The sequence below is a fragment of the Salmo trutta genome, chromosome 8 (genome assembly GCF_901001165.1).
Source record: "Salmo trutta chromosome 8, fSalTru1.1, whole genome shotgun sequence".
Taxonomy (NCBI): Eukaryota; Metazoa; Chordata; class Actinopteri; order Salmoniformes; family Salmonidae; genus Salmo; species Salmo trutta.
In genome coordinates this window covers 11,293,033-11,313,474 of record NC_042964.1, presented here as the reverse complement: position 1 = coordinate 11,313,474, position 20,442 = coordinate 11,293,033, and the positions used below count along the sequence as shown (strand labels likewise).

The 20,442-nt window shown below is 41.9% G+C and overlaps 2 protein-coding genes across 3 annotated transcripts; both read left to right on the top strand.

The window, feature by feature from the left end:
• The first annotated feature begins 389 nt into the window (after positions 1-389).
• gabarapb (GABA(A) receptor-associated protein b) lies at positions 390-8,425 on the top strand. Its single transcript, XM_029759946.1, has 4 exons — positions 390-655; positions 7,023-7,101; positions 7,197-7,315; positions 7,604-8,425. Exons 1-4 carry the CDS (start codon positions 566-568, stop codon positions 7,682-7,684), a joined length of 369 nt encoding a protein of 122 aa, XP_029615806.1. The 5' UTR covers positions 390-565; the 3' UTR covers positions 7,685-8,425.
• Positions 8,426-14,064: 5,639 nt separating this feature from the next.
• On the top strand, positions 14,065-20,131 carry LOC115198181 (G protein pathway suppressor 2). Of its 2 annotated transcripts, none has more exons than XM_029759944.1 (10): positions 14,065-14,271; positions 14,548-14,665; positions 14,790-14,899; positions 14,999-15,111; positions 15,339-15,418; positions 15,657-15,736; positions 16,893-17,067; positions 17,214-17,374; positions 19,232-19,327; positions 19,706-20,131. In XM_029759944.1, exons 2-10 carry the CDS (start codon positions 14,572-14,574, stop codon positions 19,796-19,798), a joined length of 1,002 nt encoding a protein of 333 aa, XP_029615804.1. In that variant the 5' UTR covers positions 14,065-14,271; positions 14,548-14,571; the 3' UTR covers positions 19,799-20,131. The 2 variants fall into 2 exon arrangements, with proteins under 2 accessions (XP_029615804.1, XP_029615803.1); XM_029759943.1 differs by having other exon boundaries at positions 16,863-17,067.
• Positions 20,132-20,442: the final 311 nt, after the last annotated feature.

Genomic DNA, 20,442 nt, shown 5'->3' with positions numbered 1-20,442 from the left:
ACACTATGGGAACATTGCGAGGAATTATTACAGCCACACTAAATTCTTTCCAGCTCTGTCAAAATTAATAATTGATTTCAGACATTAATTTGGCGGTCTTGAATTCGCTTGCTGCCAATGACTGTTCGCCACGGAAACTGCAGTGGATGGGTCATATGACTAGGGCAACTGCCTCATCACAGCCGGTGAGACAAAATAAAGTAGTACTGTTGGAGAAAAAAAAATGTTTTGGGCAACAATAACTATGAAACAAAACCACTGCTAATTTGTTAAAGAGTCATTACATTTCTATTAATTGATGAATACGACTAAATATCAACCCAACCACAAACAGTGTGGTTCTTTGCGGTCAACGTTCATGCTTCCACAATCCATTTTAGCCGTGCGGCGTACAGACCTCCCTTTCGCGTCGTATGTTATGTTATCCCTCCGCCGCAGTCGCACTAGGAAAGAACCCGAACAAAACAGTAGCCCAGCTAGCTAGCGTTGTCGACGAATTACTATTTGAGGAATCCCAGTCGGTAATCTCAGATATACCTACCGACAGCCTGTCATTCGTTTGACAATGAAGTTTCAATACAAAGAGGAGCACCCATTTGAGAAGAGACGGTCTGAGGGCGAGAAAATAAGGAAGAAGTATCCGGATAGGGTGCCCGTAAGTAGATACCTTCTTTGCTAGCCTACTAGCTATAGTACCCTGGCTGGTTTGGCTTCTCAATATGAGTTACTTTGTAGAAAAGTGTTGATGTTAGTGAGCCCAGTTACGACATAACTAACGTTCTATAATATCCCCAAGCCATGTCATGTTTGGTTAGGTGCATGTTCACAACGACGCCAAAGAACTAGCTAACTAACGTCGGCTAGTTGGGCAATAACAAACTGCTTCTAAAATGGGCCTAGCAAGCCACCCTACTTGACGGTCAAGTTGACGCAGTTTTGTTGAAAGATTTAAGTCATACTTTCTACACTGAATGGGAATTTGTTTTACTAGCTATAACAAGCTGTCAAATTGTTATTTATATTGAGAATGATAGAGATGTGATTGCATTACACACAGCTAACTATAACAATTTAATTGTAGCTATGTTTGTTTAAAGGTCCAATGCAGCCTTTTTTTTCTAACCCTATCAAATAATTTCTGGGTAACAATTGAGTACCTACTGTGATTGTTTTCAATTAAAATGGTCAAATAACTTCTTAGCAAAGCACAATTTTGCTAGGACTGTCTGGTAGGGGAAAGTGTATCTGTTATCAACAATAATAGTGACGTGTGATTGCGGCCTGCAATTAGGGGCGTTCCAGCATGTTGACATTTCTGCATCTTCAGTTAGCGTCACATTCCAACTCGGGCATCATCCGTACTACGACGGTGGATATTGCTGGTGGTTATGGCTTGTAAACGCTTCGATCACACCGACAGCGTCATTGTGAAAAATAGTATGCAGCAGCATCTGGATATGTATGCAAAAAACAAAAAAACATTCACCTTCTGCCACCATTTCTGTCAAGTCAGTTTGACGCATACGTTCGATAAATCCCGCTGCAAGGTAAACGCAGAGTTTTATTGGAAATGTAATGCAATTCTGGTGTACCAAAATGCAATAAATCTGTCGGTGTGATCAAAGCATAACTCTTGGAACAGACAGCATCATTAACCTCCCTGGGCAAGCGTCCCACCTAGTCAACAGCCAGTGGAATCGCGTGGCGCGAAATACAAATACCTCATAAATGCTATAACTTCAATTTCTCAAACATATGACTATTTTACACCATTTTAAAGACAAGACTCTCGTTAATCTAACCACACTGTCCAATTTTTAAAAGGCTTTACAGCGAAATCAAAACATTAGATTATGTCAGGAGAGTACCCTGCCAAAAATAATCACACAGCCATTTTCAAAGCCTGCATATGTCACAAAAACCAAAACCACAGCTAAATGCAGCACTGACCTTTGATCTTCATCAGATGACACTCCTAGGACATTGTTATACAATACATGCATGTTTTGTTCAATCAAGTTAATATTTATATCAAAAACCAGCTTTTTACATTAGCATGTGATGTTCAGAACTAGCATACCCACCGAAAACTTCCTGTGAATTTACTTAATTACTGACGATTAATGTTCACAAAATACATAACAATTATTTTAAGAATTATAGATACAGAACTCCTTTATGCAATCGCGGTGTCAGATTTTAAAATAGTTTTCGTCGAAAGCACATTTTGCAATATTCTGAGTAGATATCACGGCTAGCTAATTTGACACCCACCAAGTTTGGCCCTCACCAAACTCAGATTTACTATAAGAAAAATTGGATTACCTTTGCTGTTCTTCGTCAGAATGCACTCCCAGGACTTCTACTTCAACAACAAATGTTGTTTTGGTTCGAAATAATCCATAGTTATATTGAAATAGCTCCGTTTTGTTCGTGCGTTCAGGTAACTATCCGAAGGGTGACGCGCGAGCGCATTTCGTGACAAAAAAAATTCTAAATATTCCATTACCGTACTTCGAAGCATGTCAAACGCTGTTTAAAATCAATTTTTATGCGATTTTTCTCGTAAAATAGCGATAATATTCCAACCGGGCGGCGTTATATTCGTTCAAAAATTGAAAGAAAAACATGGAGTCCTCTCGTGGACGCGCACTCCAGTGTCATTGTTCCCTGCCTGACCAGTAACAAACAGAGCTGCTGTACTTAGCCCAGAGACTGCAGAGCTCTCATTCCACTTTCTGGCGCGTTCTGACAGCCAATGGAAGCCTTAGAAAATGTCACGTTACAGCAGAGATGCTGTATTTTTGATAGAGATGCCACAGAAGGAGAACAAATTGTCAGACAGGGCACTTCCTGTATGGAATCTTCTCAGGTTTTGGCCTGCCATATGAGTTCTGTTATACTCACAGACGCCATTCAAACAGTTTTAGAAACTTTAGGGTGTTTTCTATCCAAATCTACTAATTATATGCATATTCTCGTTTCTGGGCAAGAGTAGTAAACAGTTTAAATCGGGTATGTTTTTTATCCGACCGTGCAAATACTGCCCCCTAGCCCCAACAGGTTAAGCAAAATAGTATGCGCCGTCATCTGGATATGTATGCAACCGAAGTTAAACATTCATGTTCTGTTACCATTTCTGTCAAGCCGTCTACGCATACAGTTTGAGGTGTACTTTCGATAAATGCAACTGCCTCCTCAACGCAATGCTGCAAGGCAAACGCAGAGTTTCTTTGGAAATTAATGTAATTCTGGTGTAGCAAAGTGCAATGACCCTGTCTGTGTGTTCGAAGTGTAACACCTGCCGTCGTGAACAGAACTGTGGGAAAACGGTGCCAGACAGGCGGGGGCAAACGACACTGTCTACCGGTGTCCTAGCTGTCATTAGCTAGCTAGGTAGCTAGCTAGTGTTAGGGTTTGACCAACTATTTGTTTGCATAACCTATATAATATAACAAAGAAGCTATGCTATAATATTAAGTTTATACTCTATATGATAAGAGCATACTGCTGTGTGAGAGGAAGGGGCTCGTGGGATGGTGAGTCATATGGAAAGAATGCAGATGCTGTAAATCAGGGATGTGGAAGAGCTTGTTAAAAGATAACGGCAGGATATGGGTGAAATGTATATGCAGAGGGGTGTCGGGGTTTTAGAGAACTGTGCATTCACAAGATAAATAGACTGCCAAAGATAATAACTACGCCCGGCAACAGGAGGCGTCTCGAGGTTGGGACCAACCTGCACGCCAACGATAGGATGAGTAAGTTTAAACCACGCTCATCCTCCCTCTGACAGGCCAGCAGTGAGTGGGAACTCTCTCTGTCAGAGTATTTAATGAAAAGCAAAGGATGTGTAACTCAGTTCTCTGTCTGCCCTGCGTGGTGACACAGTGAGCCCGTATATACGAACATCATATTTACCATAAATGTGTTTGCATTAATTAAAGTACAAAGAAATCAGAAGTTACTCTGTGTTAACTGTTTTATTCCAATACCAGATTGAATTGACGCGATCCAACACTAGCTAGCTACCTATCCTGCCTGCTGTGTACTGGAGTCCTACCTAGCTAGAATCCAGTGTCTTTGCCTGCCAAACACCTGCCCTCACTGTCATTAACAGAACTGAGGGAAAACCATTCTCGGCAGGCAAGGGTGAAGTACACTGTCTACCACTGCTAGCTAGCTACAGGTGTTGTTGCCCAGCCTCTTCTGTGGGGTTCAGGGCATAAAATTCATACCTGCCAAATTTGGCGGGTGATCAATTTGCAGGGCTCTACAGTGTGAGCATTACATTCGTGAATAAAAAGTCAAGTATGACGTTCGTCTGGCACTGTTTTCAAATTATTTCTGTTTTGTTTCATAGCTGCTAATTGCTAAAATAAATACAAATCCTATATCCCACCTTGCACGGGAGCTGTGTTCGATGACTGAAGTGCTGATTCATTTTTGGAGACGCTGCGAACAGGCATAAAAGTTGGTCTAATTTACAAAGTGAGACTTTGTCCTCGTTTTTCTTGGCAATATACATTGTCTTGTTCACAAGCTCTGTTTTTCCATAGGTAGAGTCTGCTGCTTCAACTGATAGTGAATGGGCTCAAGTGGCCCCGTTACCACGGTAACCTCCCGCCCTTAAAGGAGCAGCTGAACATTCTCTATTTTGATGAAAAGACTAGGGTCACAATTTTTTTTTTTGCAGTATATTACATTAATACAATACATGTATTAGTAAGAAGTACAAACATTAAAGTATGCTCATTTGTTTTTTTTGTGTGTGTAATTATGGCAAAAACAAAATGGCTAGTAAAAAATCTGAGTGGCTGGTAGATATTTTATTATCTACCTGCCACAGTGGCTGGTGGACCAAAACAGACACATTTCAGGTGGTCTTTTCAAACAGCTCTTACACTAAAAGGACATGATCATTATTTTCACAATTTCATTATTATTCCAACCTCATAGTGTGGAAATATACATAAAACAGGAAAATCACATTTTTCACTGCACAGTGCCTTTAAAACAACTAGCTACCAAGCTTGGGACTGTTTTCAAAAAGCAAGACCTCATGACTTACAAATAGTAATTTACTTCCAATGCAATACTTTGACAGGTTAATAGGTAGCTGTGTGTTTAAAGATGTTTTATTTAACTAGGCAAGTCGGTTAAGAACAAATTCGTATTTACAATGTCTGCCGAGGAACAGTGGGTTAACTGCCTTGTTCAGGGGCAGAAGGATAGATTTTTACCTTGTCAGCTCGGGGATTCGATCTAGCAACCTTTCGGTTACTGGCCCAACACTCTAACCGCTAGGCTACCTGCCGCCCCGATGTGTAATGTTAGCTGCCCCAAATAGCCTAGAGCGGGTGTCAGTAAGCAGTTCACTTGTTTATTTCACATTTAGCCCCTCTATAGATGTATTGTTTTCAGTCTACACTGTGTCCCTTTAGTTTTAAAGCCTCCCCCTTTTGTAAGAATGTCTTAGGCAGAAATGACAATAGGTTCCTAACCTTCATTTTCAGGGTTTGCTTAAAGCTGTAATAGCCTACTTTTTGGTCGACCTGACCAAATCTACACAGAAATTTGAGTTATAGATCTCTAATTCTCATTGAAAGCAAGTTAAGAAGCAGTAGATATGTTATATGTCCACTGTTTCTATGCTTCCCGTTTAAAGTTTCATATTTGCGTCTTTTGGTTTTGTACACTAGCTGATAATCCTAGCCAGGTCAAAATGTCTATTCCTCATTTGTGATGTAAGGCCTAACTATCCAAATCACAGGAGGTTGGTGGCACCTTAAATTGGGGAGGACAGGCTCGTGGTAATGGCTGGAGCGGAATCAATGGAATGTTATCAAACGCATGGTTTCCATGTGTTAATGCCATTCCATTAGCGCTGTTGCGGCCATTAATATGAGCCGTCCTCCCCTCAGCAGCCTCCACTGATCTCTGGGCTCTCCAAACCTGTGTCTGGAGAGTGACAGTCCTGTGTGTTTTCACGCCAACCCTAATCTAGCACACCTGATTCTAATAATTAACTGTGGTTGGAGTGAACCTAGAGGGGGTAGCTCTCCAGGAACAGGGTTAGAAAGCCCTGGTGTAAACAATCTGCAGAAAGACTCGGTGTAGGTTTTATGCACTGAATACAGGCCTTCATTCCATCCGCATCGCTGAACTTCATTTTTACAGCATGATTGAAATGTGAAGGCAATGTTCCTGCTTTAGCGGAGACTGCGTTCACGGTAAACACGGCATGTGTCGGCTCAATCTGAAATTACTTTTACATTTCTATCGGGGACTCTGTAACGCTTCAGTTTTTGCAGATTGAATAGACCCCGTGGTTGTATTTCAGCCCCCCCTCAACTAAATAATCCTGTCTTGTGGGTACTTGCTACTAGGGCTGTGTGGAAAACCAACTTGTCCACTAGACATCAGCAAAATAGACATCTGCACTGTGCGTGACGCAACCACAGGTTAAGATGGCATAACTGGCCTTTTTGACCACATCTTTTTGTTTATCGAGCTTGACCAGAGGGAGAAGCGACGCGTGCGGTTTCCCTCTGCCCAAAATCTGTCCAATGTGTTCCGATTGGCTTATTTTGGACCTCAGCTTGTCGCCTGCCTTAACAGCTTTGGTACAACAACTCCTGTTGTTAGTGCGGCAACATGCATATCTCGTCATTATATGCAGATCTCTGGCTTGACACAGCAGTAGAATCCAAATGGAGAAGCATTTAATAATCCCATGTCATTGTGCCATAATGGTTTCTGAAAATCACCTCGCACGATGGAGTTTCAGTGGGTCTGACTATTTTATCAGATCCCCTTTCCTTGAAATGTGAAGCAAACAAGCTTGAATAGCGCAATCGTATGTGACCAAGTTAATGTACCAGTGAGTGGAAATGTATGTAAGAGATGAATGTAACAAAGTCTATCTTTTTTAAATTTTTATTTGAACTTTACATTTTTGGACACACAGCGACACAATATTAAGGCCTTTACTAAATGCTTTTTTCCCCTTCTAATTGTAGGTAATTGTGGAAAAAGCCCCCAAAGCACGGATAGGAGATCTGGACAAGAAGAAATACCTTGTACCCTCTGACCTCACGGGTAGGTAACCAGTTATTATGGTTATGTGCCATCCATGTACCACATCTATATCACTCCAGAACTTTAATAGTTAAATTAATTTCTCTCTACTACAGTGGGCCAGTTCTACTTCCTCATCCGAAAACGAATCCACCTGCGGGCCGAGGACGCCCTGTTCTTCTTTGTAAACAACGTCATTCCTCCCACCTCAGCCACCATGGGCCTTCTATACCAGGTATGACTCCTCCCCGCTCCCTTCGAACGCTTTTCTGCTGCTTTTCCCCCCCGCACCTGTACCCCCTGTATATAGCCTCGTTATTGTTATTTTTTTTGTTTATTTAGTAAATATTTTCTTAACTCTTCTTGAACTGCACTGTTGGTTAAGTAAGCACTTCAGGGTAAGGTCTACACTTGTTGTATTTGGCGCATGTGACAAAGTTTGATTGGGATGCCTTTCAGGGAAGCCTCCCCCTCCTTTTGTTTTGTCAACTCATACCAACCTCTTTATTGCTCTCTCTTTCAGGAGCACCATGAAGAGGACTTTTTCCTCTACATTGCCTACAGTGATGAGAGTGTCTATGGAGACAGCCAAACGGAAGTCTAAACCCCTCCCCCCTTCGTCACCCAAGTCTTCTCCCCCAAACCTCCCTTAACTCCATTGAAATGCTATATCCAGCTCAGCAGCCTAGTTCCCCGAGCAAAGACGTCAGATGCACTTTCACTCCCCCTCCTTCCCTCATCCATCCATTTTTACCTCTTTAATACTCTTCGCACAGTCTGAATTTTATTTGCCTCCGGGTCGCCGAGATGGGGATTTCGGTTGAATGGTCCCGTGGCCAGTTTTCATAGTGCTTTAATCATGCTGAAAGGGATAGAGGAGAGATGCCATTTTGAAATTAGTGTTAGAATTAGACCATATTACCAGTCATTATAAAGATGCGTGGAAAATAAAATGTAAACTTTGGATGTAGCGTGATAGGTTAAATTCTGCTCCATTTGGCAATGATAAAATGTAATGTTTTACTAATGTATTAGCGCTGGTAAGATACTCTGACGACGTAGTGTATTTGACGTCTAACTGGAGTAGAATAGAATTCCGACTGAACAATCATCTTCCGCTTGTCTCCGCTTTCAGTGGTTAAAAAAAGAAATCTATATTTGGATTGATTACTATTATGATTCTTTATTGTACTTGTAATTTTTAGATGGCTTAATTTCTGAGAAGTATTGTAAAGCTCAGTGCAATTTTACTTTTTAAAAGTTTTGTTCTACTTTAAAAAAGTTAGAACTCGGTATAGCTGTTACTGGCACTCTCCACTCATGATAAAATGTGATGAAAAGCCAACTTTGTTTCCTGTCTTCTTGTTACTGTCTTTTTTTCCCTTGACTTTTCCTGCATATCTCTACTGTATGTGAACATATGGAAACAGTTTCCGCAACCATAGTCTTGAAAGTGGCAAACACACATTTCTCTCTTTATTTAGGCTATTCTCCTATTCACACCTGAGCATTCAAAATGGAATCCGTTCGATCACTACACCAGACTGCACTCACTGTGGAGACATCCAATCCCATCATCACATAGAGACAGAAATTAGTATTAATCTTGCTATTGACCCAAGATTGAGTAGTGCTGAGGTAGTTTCCTCACCTTCACTGTCCGATGGGTTTAGTTTGGTATCAGTCTAGGTTGAAGATGGGGAAGAAGGTTAAGACAACGGAATTCTAATATCCCATAATGCTTTGCAACAATGGGACCAGCTATGCTAGTTAGCAGCAGCCAATTAATTTGTTTATTATGTAACGGTGCCGCATTTAATTATTACCTTGTCCTAACCTGCATATTTTCGACCTACATTATACAGTTCCAGTCAAGTTTGGACACCTACTCATTCAAAGGTTTTTCTTTATTTGTACTATTTTCTACATTGTAGAATAATAGGGAAGACATCAACTATGAAATAACACATGGAATCATGTAGTAACCAAAAAAGTGTGAAACAAATCAAAATATATTTGAGATTCTTCAAAGTAGCCACCCTTTGCCTTGATGACAGCTTTGCACACTCTTGGCATTCTCTCAACCAGGTTCACCTGGAATGCTTTTCCAACAGTCTTGAGGGAGTTCCCACATATGCTGAGCACTTGTTGGCTGCTTTTCTTTCCCTCTGGGGTCCAAGTATTCCAAACCATCTCCATTGGGTTGAGGTTTGCTGATTGTGTAGGCCAGGTCATCTGATGCAGCACTCCATCACTCTCCTTCTTGGTCAAATAGCCCTTACACAGCCTGGAGGTGTGTTGGGTCATTGTCCTGTTGAAAAACAAATGATAGTCCCACTAAGCTCAAACCAGATGGGATGGCGTATCGCTGCAGAATGTTGTGGTAGCCATGCTGGTTAAGTATTGCTTGAATTATAAATAAATCACCAACAGTGTCACCAGCAAAGCACCCCAACATCATTACACCATCTCCCCAATGCTTCACGGTGGGAACCACACATGCAGAGAACATTTGTTCACCTAGTCTGCATCTCACAAAGACACAGTAGTTGGAACCAAAAAACTCAAATTTGGACTCATCAGATCAAAGGACAGGTTTCCACCAGTCTAATGTCCATTGCTTGTGTTTCTTGGCCCAAGCAAGTCTTCTTATTGGTGTCCTTTAGTAGTGTTTTCTTTGCAGAAATTTGACCACATGAAGGCCTGATTGATGCAGTCTCTGAACAGTTGATGTTGAGATGTGTTTGTTACTTGAACACTGTGAAGCATTTATTTGGGCTACAATTTCTGTGGCAGGTAACTAATTGTGACGGAGAAGTCAGTCACTGGCTGCGGGCAGCATTTGGTACACTAACACACACACACACACACATTCATCACGCCTCCCTGCTCCGTTATCAGCTATGTTAATAATGTGGGTCGAACTTAGCCTCTGCAGCAGAGGTAGTTCTGGGTCTTCCTTTCCTGTGGCAGTCCTCATGAGAGACAGTTTCATCATAGCGCTTGATGGTTTTTGCAACTGCACTTGAAGAAACTTTTAAAGTTATTGACATTTTCCGGATTGACGTTCATGTCTTACTAATGGACTGTCAGTTCTCTTTGCTTATTTGAGCTGTTCTTGCCATAATATGGACTTGGTCTTTTACCAAATAGGGTTATCTTCTGTATACAATCCCTACCTTGTCACAACACAACTGATTGGCTCAAATGCATTAAGAAGGAAAGACATTTCACAAATGAACTGTTAACAAGACACACCTGTTAATTTAAATGCATTCCAGGTGACTACCACATGAAGCTGGTTGAGAGAATGCCAAGAGTGTGCAAAGCTGTCATCAAGGCAAAGGGTGGCTACTTTGATGAATCTCAAATATAGAATATATTTTGATTTGTTTAACACTTTTTTGATTACATTTTCATTTTTTATTTAACCTTTTATTTTACTACGCAAGTTAGTTGAGAACAAGTTCTTATTTACAATGATGGCCTACCGGGGAACAGTGTTCAGGGGCAGAACGACAGACTTTTACCTCATCAGCTCGGGGATTCGATCCAGCAATCTTTCGGTTACTGGCCCAACACTATAACCAATAGGCTACCTGCCACCCTACATGAATCCATATGTGTTATTTCATTGTAGTTTTGATGTCCTCACTATTTTCTACAATGTAGAAAATAAACTCAGCAAAAAAAGAAACGTCCATTTTTCAGGACCCTGTCTTTCAAAAACAACTTGTAAAAATCCAAATAACTTCACAGATCTTCATTGTAAAGGGTTTAAACACCGTTTCCCATGCTTGTTCAATGAACCATAAACAATTAATGAACATGCACCTGGGGAACGGTCGTTAAGACACTAACAGCTTACAGACGGTAGGCAATTAAGGTCACAGTTATGAAAACTTAGGACACTAAAGAGGCCTTTCTACTGACTCTGAAAAACACCAAAAGAAAGATGCCCAGGGTCCCTGCTCATCTGTGTGAATGTGCCTTAGGCATGCTGCAAGGAGGCATGAGGATTACAGATGTGACCAGGGCAATAAATTGCAATGTCCGTACTTTGAGATGGCTAAGACAGCGCTACAGGGAGACAGAACAGACAGCTGATCGTCCTCACAGTGGCAGACCACGTGTAACAACACCTGCACATGATTGGTACATCCGAACATCACACCTGCAGGACAGGTACAGGATGGCAACAACAACTGCCCGAGTAACACCAGGAACGGACAATCCCTCCATCAGTGCTCAGACTGTCTGCAATAGGCTGAGAGAGGCTGTACTGAGGGCTTGTAGGCCTGTTGTAAGGCAGGTCCTCACCAGACATCACCGGCAACAACGTCGCCTATGGGCACAAACCCACCGTCCCTTGACCAGACACAACTGGCAAAAACTGCTCTTCATTGACGAGTCGCGGTTTTGTCTCACCAGGGGTCATGGTCGGATTTGCGTTTATCGTCGAAGGAATGAGCGTTACACCGAGGCCTGTACTCTGGATCGGGATCGATTTGGAGGTGGAGGGTCCATCATGGTCTGGGGCGGTGTGTCACAGCATCATCGGACTGAGCCTGTCATTGCAGGCAATCTCAACGCTGTGCGTTACAGAGAAGCCATCCTCCTCCCTCATGTGGTACCCTTCCTGACATGACCCTCCAGCATGACAATGCCACCAGCCATACTGCTCGTTCTGTGCGTGATTTCCTGCATGACAGGAATGTCAGTGTTCTGCCATGGCCAGCGAAGAGCCCGGATCTCAATCCCACTGAGCACGTCTGGGACCTGTTGGATCGGAGGGTGAGGGCTAGGGCCATTCTCCCCAGAAATGTCTGGGAACTTGCAGGTGCGTTGGTGGAAGAGTGGGGTAACATACTTACTTTTGATTTTGACCCGACCCGTTCAGGGACACATTATTCCATATCTGTTAGTCACATGTCTGTAGAACTTGTTCAGTTGTTGAATCTTATGTTCATACAAATATTTACACATGTTAAGTTTGCTGAAAATTAACGCAGTTGACAGTGAGAGGACATTTCTTTTTTTGCTGAGTTTAATAAAAATAAAGAAAAACTCTTGAATGAGTAGGTGTGTCCAAACTTTTGACTGGTACTGTATATTCAAAAGTATTTGGACACCCCATCAAATTAGTGGATTTGGCTATTTCAGCCACACCCATTTCTGACAGGTGTATAAAATCGAGCACACCGCCATGCAATCTCCATAGACAAACATTGGCAATAGAATGGTCCGTACTGAAGAGCTCAATGACTTTCAATGTGGCACCGTCATAGGATGCCACCTTTCTGTAGCACATAACAATCGTTGTTACAACACTCATTACCGAGTTCCAAACTGCCTCTGGAAGCAAAGTCAGCACAAGAACTGTTTGTCAGCCTAAGATTACAATGTGCAATGCCAAACGTCGGCTAGTGGTGTAAAGCTCGCCGCCATTGGTGCTCCCGAGTGGCGCAGCGGTCTAAGGCATGGCATCTCAGTGCTAGAGGCGTCACTACAGACACCCTGGTTCGAATCCAGGCTGTATCACAGCTGGCCATGATTGGGAGTCCCATAGGGCGGCGCACAATTGTCCCAGTGTCGTCCGGGTTTGGCCGGTGTAGGCCGTCATTGTAAATAAGAATTTGTTCTTAACTGACTTGCCTAGTTAAATAAAGGTTAAATAAAAACATATATATGTTCAATTGGACTCTGGAGCAGTGGAAACGCGTTCTCTGGAGTGATAAATCACGCATCACCATCTGGCAGTCTGACAGACAAATCTGGGTTTGGTGGATGCTAGGAAAATGCTATCTGTCCCAATGCATAATGCCAACTGTAAGGGAATAATGATCTGGGGCTGTTTTTCATGGTTCGGACTAGGCCCCTTAGTTCCAGTAAAGGGAAATCTTAATGCTACAGCATACAATGACATTATAGACGATTCTGTGCTTCCAACTTTGTGGCAACAATTTGGGGAAGGCCCTTTGCTCTTTCAGCATGACAATGCACCTGTGCAAAAAGCGAGGTCCATACAGAAATGGTTTGTCTAGATCAGTGTGGAAGAACTTGCCTGTGAGGAATGAACTGTGGCTGGAGAGCCCATTGAAGGAAAGGAAATGATGCATTATGAAAGGAAATAGTACTATGAACAACCTGTATATACATTATTAAAATAAATTACTTTAAAGGGTTATTCACCATTAGAGTCTAAATCCTCTATACCAGGGATCATCAACTTGATTCAGCCGTGGGATAATATTTTTACTTGAGTGGATGGTAAGGAAGCCAGAACATAATTATAAATAATTTGTTGACTGCAAATTTACCCAAACAGATATATTTGACTTAAACATAATTTCAAACCTTGCATACAATCACATATATCTCTATTATGCATCGGAATACATTGGAACAGATATCCAAAATAAAAATCACCTTGAGCTGATTTGCTGGGGGCCCAAATAAAATATACTGTAGGCTTACTTGATGACTGTCAGTTGTGTAATCTGTCTGCATATGAAACATACAAGCACCATTTCTTTTCACAGTCTTTACATTATAGTTGTCCCACGTGCACACCGCTCCATCTTATCAGTGTGCTGTTGAACCATGTTCTGTGTGCCTGCCCTAGATACTCAAAGCAGTGTGAGGTTTTTTCTGTGCAGTGGGAGGGACTGGGAGGTATTAAAGCCCTGATGAAGAGTATAGGTTTTGATGAAGATAAAATAACGAAATAAAAGTTCCCAAATTTGCAATCAAGTTCATGTGTTTTCTGCAAACAACATTTTTTGGGGTAACTGTACTTTGCTTTAGTATTTATATTTTTTGACAACTTTTATATTTAAAACCAAATACTTTGACTTTTACTCAAGTAGTATTTTACTGGCTGACTTTCACTTTTACTTGAGTCATTTTCTGTTAAGTTATCTTTACTTTACTCTCAAGATCCTCTGGGAAGTTCTGAATAGAAACCCCAACTCCCAGGGCTCCACAGACGTCAAAACAGGAAGCGTCCTTTCACATCGGAAGTGTATCAGTTCGAAAAAAACTAATTTATGAAAGCGAAATTCATAATATAGAACCAAAGTTACAGTTTTTCATAGCATAACAAATGTTCCGCTTTATAATCCACACCAAAAAGCACACACCAAGCGGAGTCAAAAGTTTTCATCTTGGAAAACTCGCAAAGCAACGAAAGTAAGTTCTCTGTTTACAACTTCGCGCCTGCTGGCCCTTCATCGATCTAACATTAACAATGTAACGTTAGCTAGCTGCTAGCATAGCCAGATCAGATGCAATGCAACGTTAGCTAGGTGGGGGTGAATGCATGCAATTTATTATTTCTATTAACAACAGAGTAAATATTAAAAAAACACAAGTGTCAGTTCCTAGCAATTATTGTCACCGTTTGCTGTTGCTGCCTGTAACTGTATTTACTAACCATATTTTCTCAATTGATTCTGCTGCATTCAGCTGGCCCCTCCACTTCCTGTCACCATGCCTGCTCTGCAGGACAGACCGAAGCTGTCCAACGCCATGGCCAGAGCCCTCCACAAGCACATTATGAGAGAAAGAGACCGCAAAAGACAGGGTGAGATATCACAAGGCTGGCTTGGCTTGACTACTGCATTTCTTCCCAACCATAACCAAAAAGCCAGATTTTTTTCCCACAATTATGTTGTTGTAATTGGTGTCTCTTTTCTTCCAAATCTTAGAGGAGGAAGAGGTGGACAAGATGATGGAGCAGAAGATGAAAGAGGAAGAAGAGCGAAAGAGAACAAAAGAGATAGAGGAGAGGATGTCACTGGAAGAGACGAAAGAACAGGTCAGAGAAAGTCATTACAAAAAGATGGGACATAACGAACTTCAGAGGATGGGCTTTCTCACCTTAACCCTCTCTTACATTCCCTTTTCCTCCTCACAGGTGATGAAGATGGGGGAGAAGCTGCAGGGACTGCAGGAGGAGAAGCATCAGCTCTTCCTCCAACTGAAGAAGGTCCTGCACGAGGAGGAGAAGAGGCGCAGGAAGGAGCAGAGGTGAGAGGAAGGGAGCCTCTGACTCCTCAGGTGCATCTCAATAGTCAAGCTTCCTTAATGTTAGTGTAGCTTGATACAATAAGGTCAATAAGCCACATTATATTACTGAAATGCAACCGTCCCAGTTTGGAGTAGGAATGAGATTGTAATAAGGCCATATATAAAGGATTTGCAGATTGTTAGAAATCTCCTGTCAGATATCTCACCTGTTTTTACCTCTCCTGCAGTGACATCACAACACTGACGTCAGCCAGCTACCAGTCCAGTCTAACCATGCACACAGGACAGCATCTCCTCAACATCCAAGGTAAGCTATACATGTGTTCATGACTGTCATCTCCTAAGTAATTACATTAAATGAACATCAAAATAACGTGGTCATTTTCCAGACGCATTTATCACAAGCCGTTTACTTTGAACACATGAATTCAATATATGTGGCGCTGGCCCACAGTTAGTCTATCCACAAATGATTTCTGAGGTTCCCGCCGGTCACTACACCATACTCCCTCATCACTTTTTTTGTTCTCTCTAACCTCTATCAGGCAGTCCAGTCAGTCACAACAGGCCCGGGGCTCTCATGTCGGAGCGCAGTAAGCAGTTGTTTCCAACACCTGTCATCCCGGTTAGTCGCAACTGGGTGGCACTCTGCATGTGTAATGTCTCATCTAACCACTAGATGTCGCTATTGTAATTGCCATCTTTTTATCAAACAAACTTCAATTATAGTTGATGTCAGAAGTTTACATACACTTAGGTTGGAGTCATTAAAACTCGTTTTTCAACCACTGCACAAATTTCTTGTTAACAAACTATAGTTTTGGTAAGTCGGTTAGGACATCTACTTTGTGCAGGACACAAGTAATTTTTCCAACAATTGTTTACAGACAGATTATTTAACTTATAATTGTGTGGGGGTGCTTTGCTGCAGGAGGGACTGGTGCACTTCACAAAATAGATGGCATCATGAGGATGGAAAATGATGTGGATATATTGAAGCAACATCTCAAGACATCAGTCAGGAAGTTAAAGCTTGGTTGCAAATGGGTCTTCCAAATGGACAATGACCCCAAGCATACTTCCAAAGTTGTGGCAAAATGGCTTAAGGACAACAAAGTCAAGGTATTGGAGTGGCCACCACAAAGCCCTGACCTCAATCCTTCAGAAACTTAGTGGGCAGAACTGAAAAGGCATGTGCGACCAAGGAAGCCTACAAACCCGACTTAGTTCCACCAGCTCTGTCAGGAGGAATGGGCCAAAATTCACCCAACTTATTGTGGGAAGCTTGTGGAAGGCTACCCGAAACGTTTGGCTCAAGTTAAACAATTTAAAGGCAATGCTACCAAATACTAACTGAGTGTATGGAAACTTCTGACCCACTGGGAATGTGATGAAAGAAATAAAAGATGAAATAAATCATTCTCTCTACTATTATTCTGACATTTCACATTCTTAATTTAAAGTGGTGATCCTAACTGCCCGAAGACAGGGAATTTTTACTAGGATTAAATGTCAGGAATTGTGAAAAACTGAGTTTAAATGTATTTGGCCAAGGTGTATGTAAACTTCTGACTTCAATTGTATATCTTGGCATCAATAGTGTCAATAAAGTGAGTTCCAGGCAACAGCATTCGGATCAAGCTGGAATCAAATCCTTAACACTAGTTACAAACACCACCCACTGAAACATGGTAAATGTCAGTGATGTCAACAACAGACACATAACCCATGCTCTGTGTGACTGCTTATAGAGTGACCGTTTCACTCTCCTCGCTCCACAGGGCCGCCACTACCAGAGCCAGCCTGGATTCAGTGCGGGCCCGGCGGAGCACGGCCAGTTCGGTGGCAGTCAGTCGGTCCACGAGAGCTACGGCGTGGCCCAGACGCAGCACCCCTCCAGCTACGCCCCCGGCCCCTCTGTACCTGTCAGCTTCGCCAGTAGCTCCCAGATCAGAGGTAGCATGTGTGTGCAAGCTGAATATTAATGCCTCCGACAGGAAATGCCATTGTGGACTATGTAGTAATTAAAATTGCTAATCACGAGAGCATCCTGACAGTATTAGTTTCCACAGTCTGACTCTTGCTGTCTGTCTCCTGTCCAGGTGCGTCTGCGTTCCAGGCCATGCAGTACCTTCCTCATCAACAGCCTGGCTACGCTGTTCACAGTCACTTCACCTCCCAGCAGGGATTCATCCCTGGTGCTGGAATACCCCTTCAGAAGCAGTTGGAACATGCCAACCAACAGTCTGGCTTCACTGACGGGGTAAGACCATTGGTCAGACAGATGAGGAGGAAGATGCTCTTTCAAGACGTGCACATTATAAGGTTAAGTTTTCTATTCAACCACTAAACCTAGTTGTGAATCTGTTTTAATTAAAGTGCATATTGCACAAATTCAAGTCTGAGTTGTCCTTGATACTCCTTGATACAGTTGAAGTCGGAAGTTTACATACTTAGGTTGGAGTCATTAACTTGTTTTTCAACCACTCCACAAATTTCTTGTTAACAAACTATAGTTTTGGCAAGTCGGTTAGAACATCTACTTTGTGCATGACACAAGTAATTTTTCCAACAATTGTTTACAGATTATTTAACTTATAATTCACTGTATCACAATTCCAGTGGGTCAGAAGTTTATATCCACTAAGTTGACTGTGCCTTTAAACAGCTTGGAAAATTCCAGAAAATTATGTCATGGATTTAGAACCTTCTGATAGGCTAATTGACATCATTTGAGTAAATTGGAGGTGTACCTGTGGATGTATTTTAAGGCCTGCCTTCAAACTCAGTGCCTCTTTGCTTGACATCATGGGAAAATCAAAAGAAATCAGCCAAGACCCCAGAAAAATAATTGTAGACCTCCACATGTCTGGTTCATCCTTGGGAGCAATTTCCAAACGCCTGAAGGTACCACGTTCATCTGTACAAACAATAGTACGCAAGTATAAACACCATGGGATCACGCAGCCGTCATTCCGCTCAAGAAGGAGACGCGTTCTGTCTCCTAGAGATGAACGTACTTTGGTGCGAAAAGTGCAAATCAATCCCAGAACAACAGCAAAGGACCTTGTGAATATGCTGGAGGAAGCAGGTACAAAAGTATCTATATCCACAGTAAAACGAGTCCTATATCAACATAACCTGAAAGGCCGCACAGCAAGGAAGAAGCCACTGCTCCAAAATCGCCATAAAAAAGCCAGACTATGGTTTTCAACTGCACATGGGGACAAAGATTGTACTTTTTGGATAAATGTCCTCTGGTCTGATGAAATAAAAATATAACTGTTTGGCCATAATGACCATCATTATGTTTGGAGGAAAAAGGGGGACGCTTGCAAGCCGAAGAACACCATCCCAACCGTGAAGCACGGGGTGGCAGCATCATGTTGTGGGGGTGCTTTGCTGCAGGAGGGACTGGTGCACTTCACAAAATAGATGGCATCATGAGGATGGAAAATTATGTGGATATATTGAAGCAACATCTCAAGGCATCAGTCAGGAAGTTAAAACTTGGTCGCAAATGGGTCTTCCAAATGGACAATGACCCCCAAGCATACTTCCAAAGTTGTGGCAAAATGGCTTAAGGACAACAAAGTCAAGGTTTTGGAATGGCCATCACAAAGCCCTGATCACAAAGCCCGGACCTCAATCCTATAGAAAATGTGTGGGCAGAACTGAAAAAGTGTGCGCGAGCAAGGAGGCCTACAAACCTGACTCATTTACACCAGCTCTGTCAGGAGGAATGGGCCAAAATTCACCCAACTTATTGTGGGAAGCTTGTGGAAGGCTACCCAAAACGTTTGACCCAAGTTAAACCATTTAAAGGCAATGCTACCAAATACTAATTGAGTGTATGTAAACATCTGACCCACTGGGAATGTGATGAAATAAATAAAAGCTAAAATAAATAATTCTTTCAACTATTATTCTGACATTTCACATTCTTAAAATAAAGTTGTGATCCTAACTGACCTAAGACAGGGAATTTTTACTAGGATTAAATGTCAGGAATTGTGAAAAACTGAGCTTAGATGTATTTGGCTAAGGTGTATGTAAACTTCTGATTTCAACTGTACCTCTTGTCCTTTCCTTGTGTTTCCCTAAACTCCTGTTGTTTTAGGGTGCTATGAGACCCATGCACCCCCAAGCCCTCCATGCATCTGTTGCTGGCCTGCTGCCCACCCCCTCCTTGGCTGTCCAGATCCCCACTCCAAAGGTACCTCTCAGCCACCCCTCCCCACCTCTCACTGTTACTGCCCACTGTTGACCCACCACCCCATCAGAAATATCGGTGCATCTGAAAGTGTTTTTTTTTTGTTTAAGTGGATTGCTTTGCTCATTGTTGAAGTATAGATTGAAAAGTGATTGTATTTTTGTTTTGTACAATTTGTCCAAGCTCTCATAGCTAAAGTCAGAGTAAAACCAGTGTGAATCTTGAATATGAATTAATCTTTATAGTGAACGCATACATTTTTTTTAATGTATCTCCTGAAATTCTATTTCAATTATGACTTAGTCATTTGAAATATGGATGGTTTGTCTTAAAGTTCTTAACTATTGCTTAGTAACATTTAATTGACGTTTCGTCCACCAGGCACCTTTCCAGAGCTCTCCCCAAACGGCTCCCCGCCATGCCTTCCTCCCTCATGCCCAGAGTTCACAGAGGTTCTATCACCACAGCAAGTAACCACGGTTACCTGCCTAAACTATCTCCCCTGGGAGTTCTTATCGTTCAGATTTAATTTGCTCACTCAAGATTCGAGAAGACTGGAATTATGGCATCGTCAACTTGGATTATGATGGTTGATTGTAAAGCCCAAACCCACAGGCTTGACTTTAATATTTATTGTATAGTTCATTTTATTACTGCTGTATTACTTTAGTTTTAGTGGCCTAAATGTTCTAGGAAACTTCTCTCCAGAAACTGTATAGTGTTTTACTTTCTCCTTTTTTTATTGTGTGTTTGGATGTATTACCTCAAACTGTCCTCAAAACAAATTAAAAAAAAATCACAATTTGACAATTTGTCTTTAATTTTGTTTGGGGCGGGAGAGTTTGGACTTCTTTGTGAATACAATAAAGCAAAAAACATGCCATAACTTTCTCATGAGTTTGTACAAAGTAATAATGGGTCAAATACTTGGTGCCTCTCCCTATAGGTGACCCAGTGTGTCTACTAGCTAGCTACCTGCTCTGTTGGCAGTCTCTAAGGGTCTTTGCCTAGGTGTCGAGGGAAATGGAAGATAAGGGGCTGATTGTGGTTCCTAAGTTCTTTGCTGAAAGGTCCTGTACGTGGTCTCAATCAGATACTTGTGAAAGATTGAAATTAAA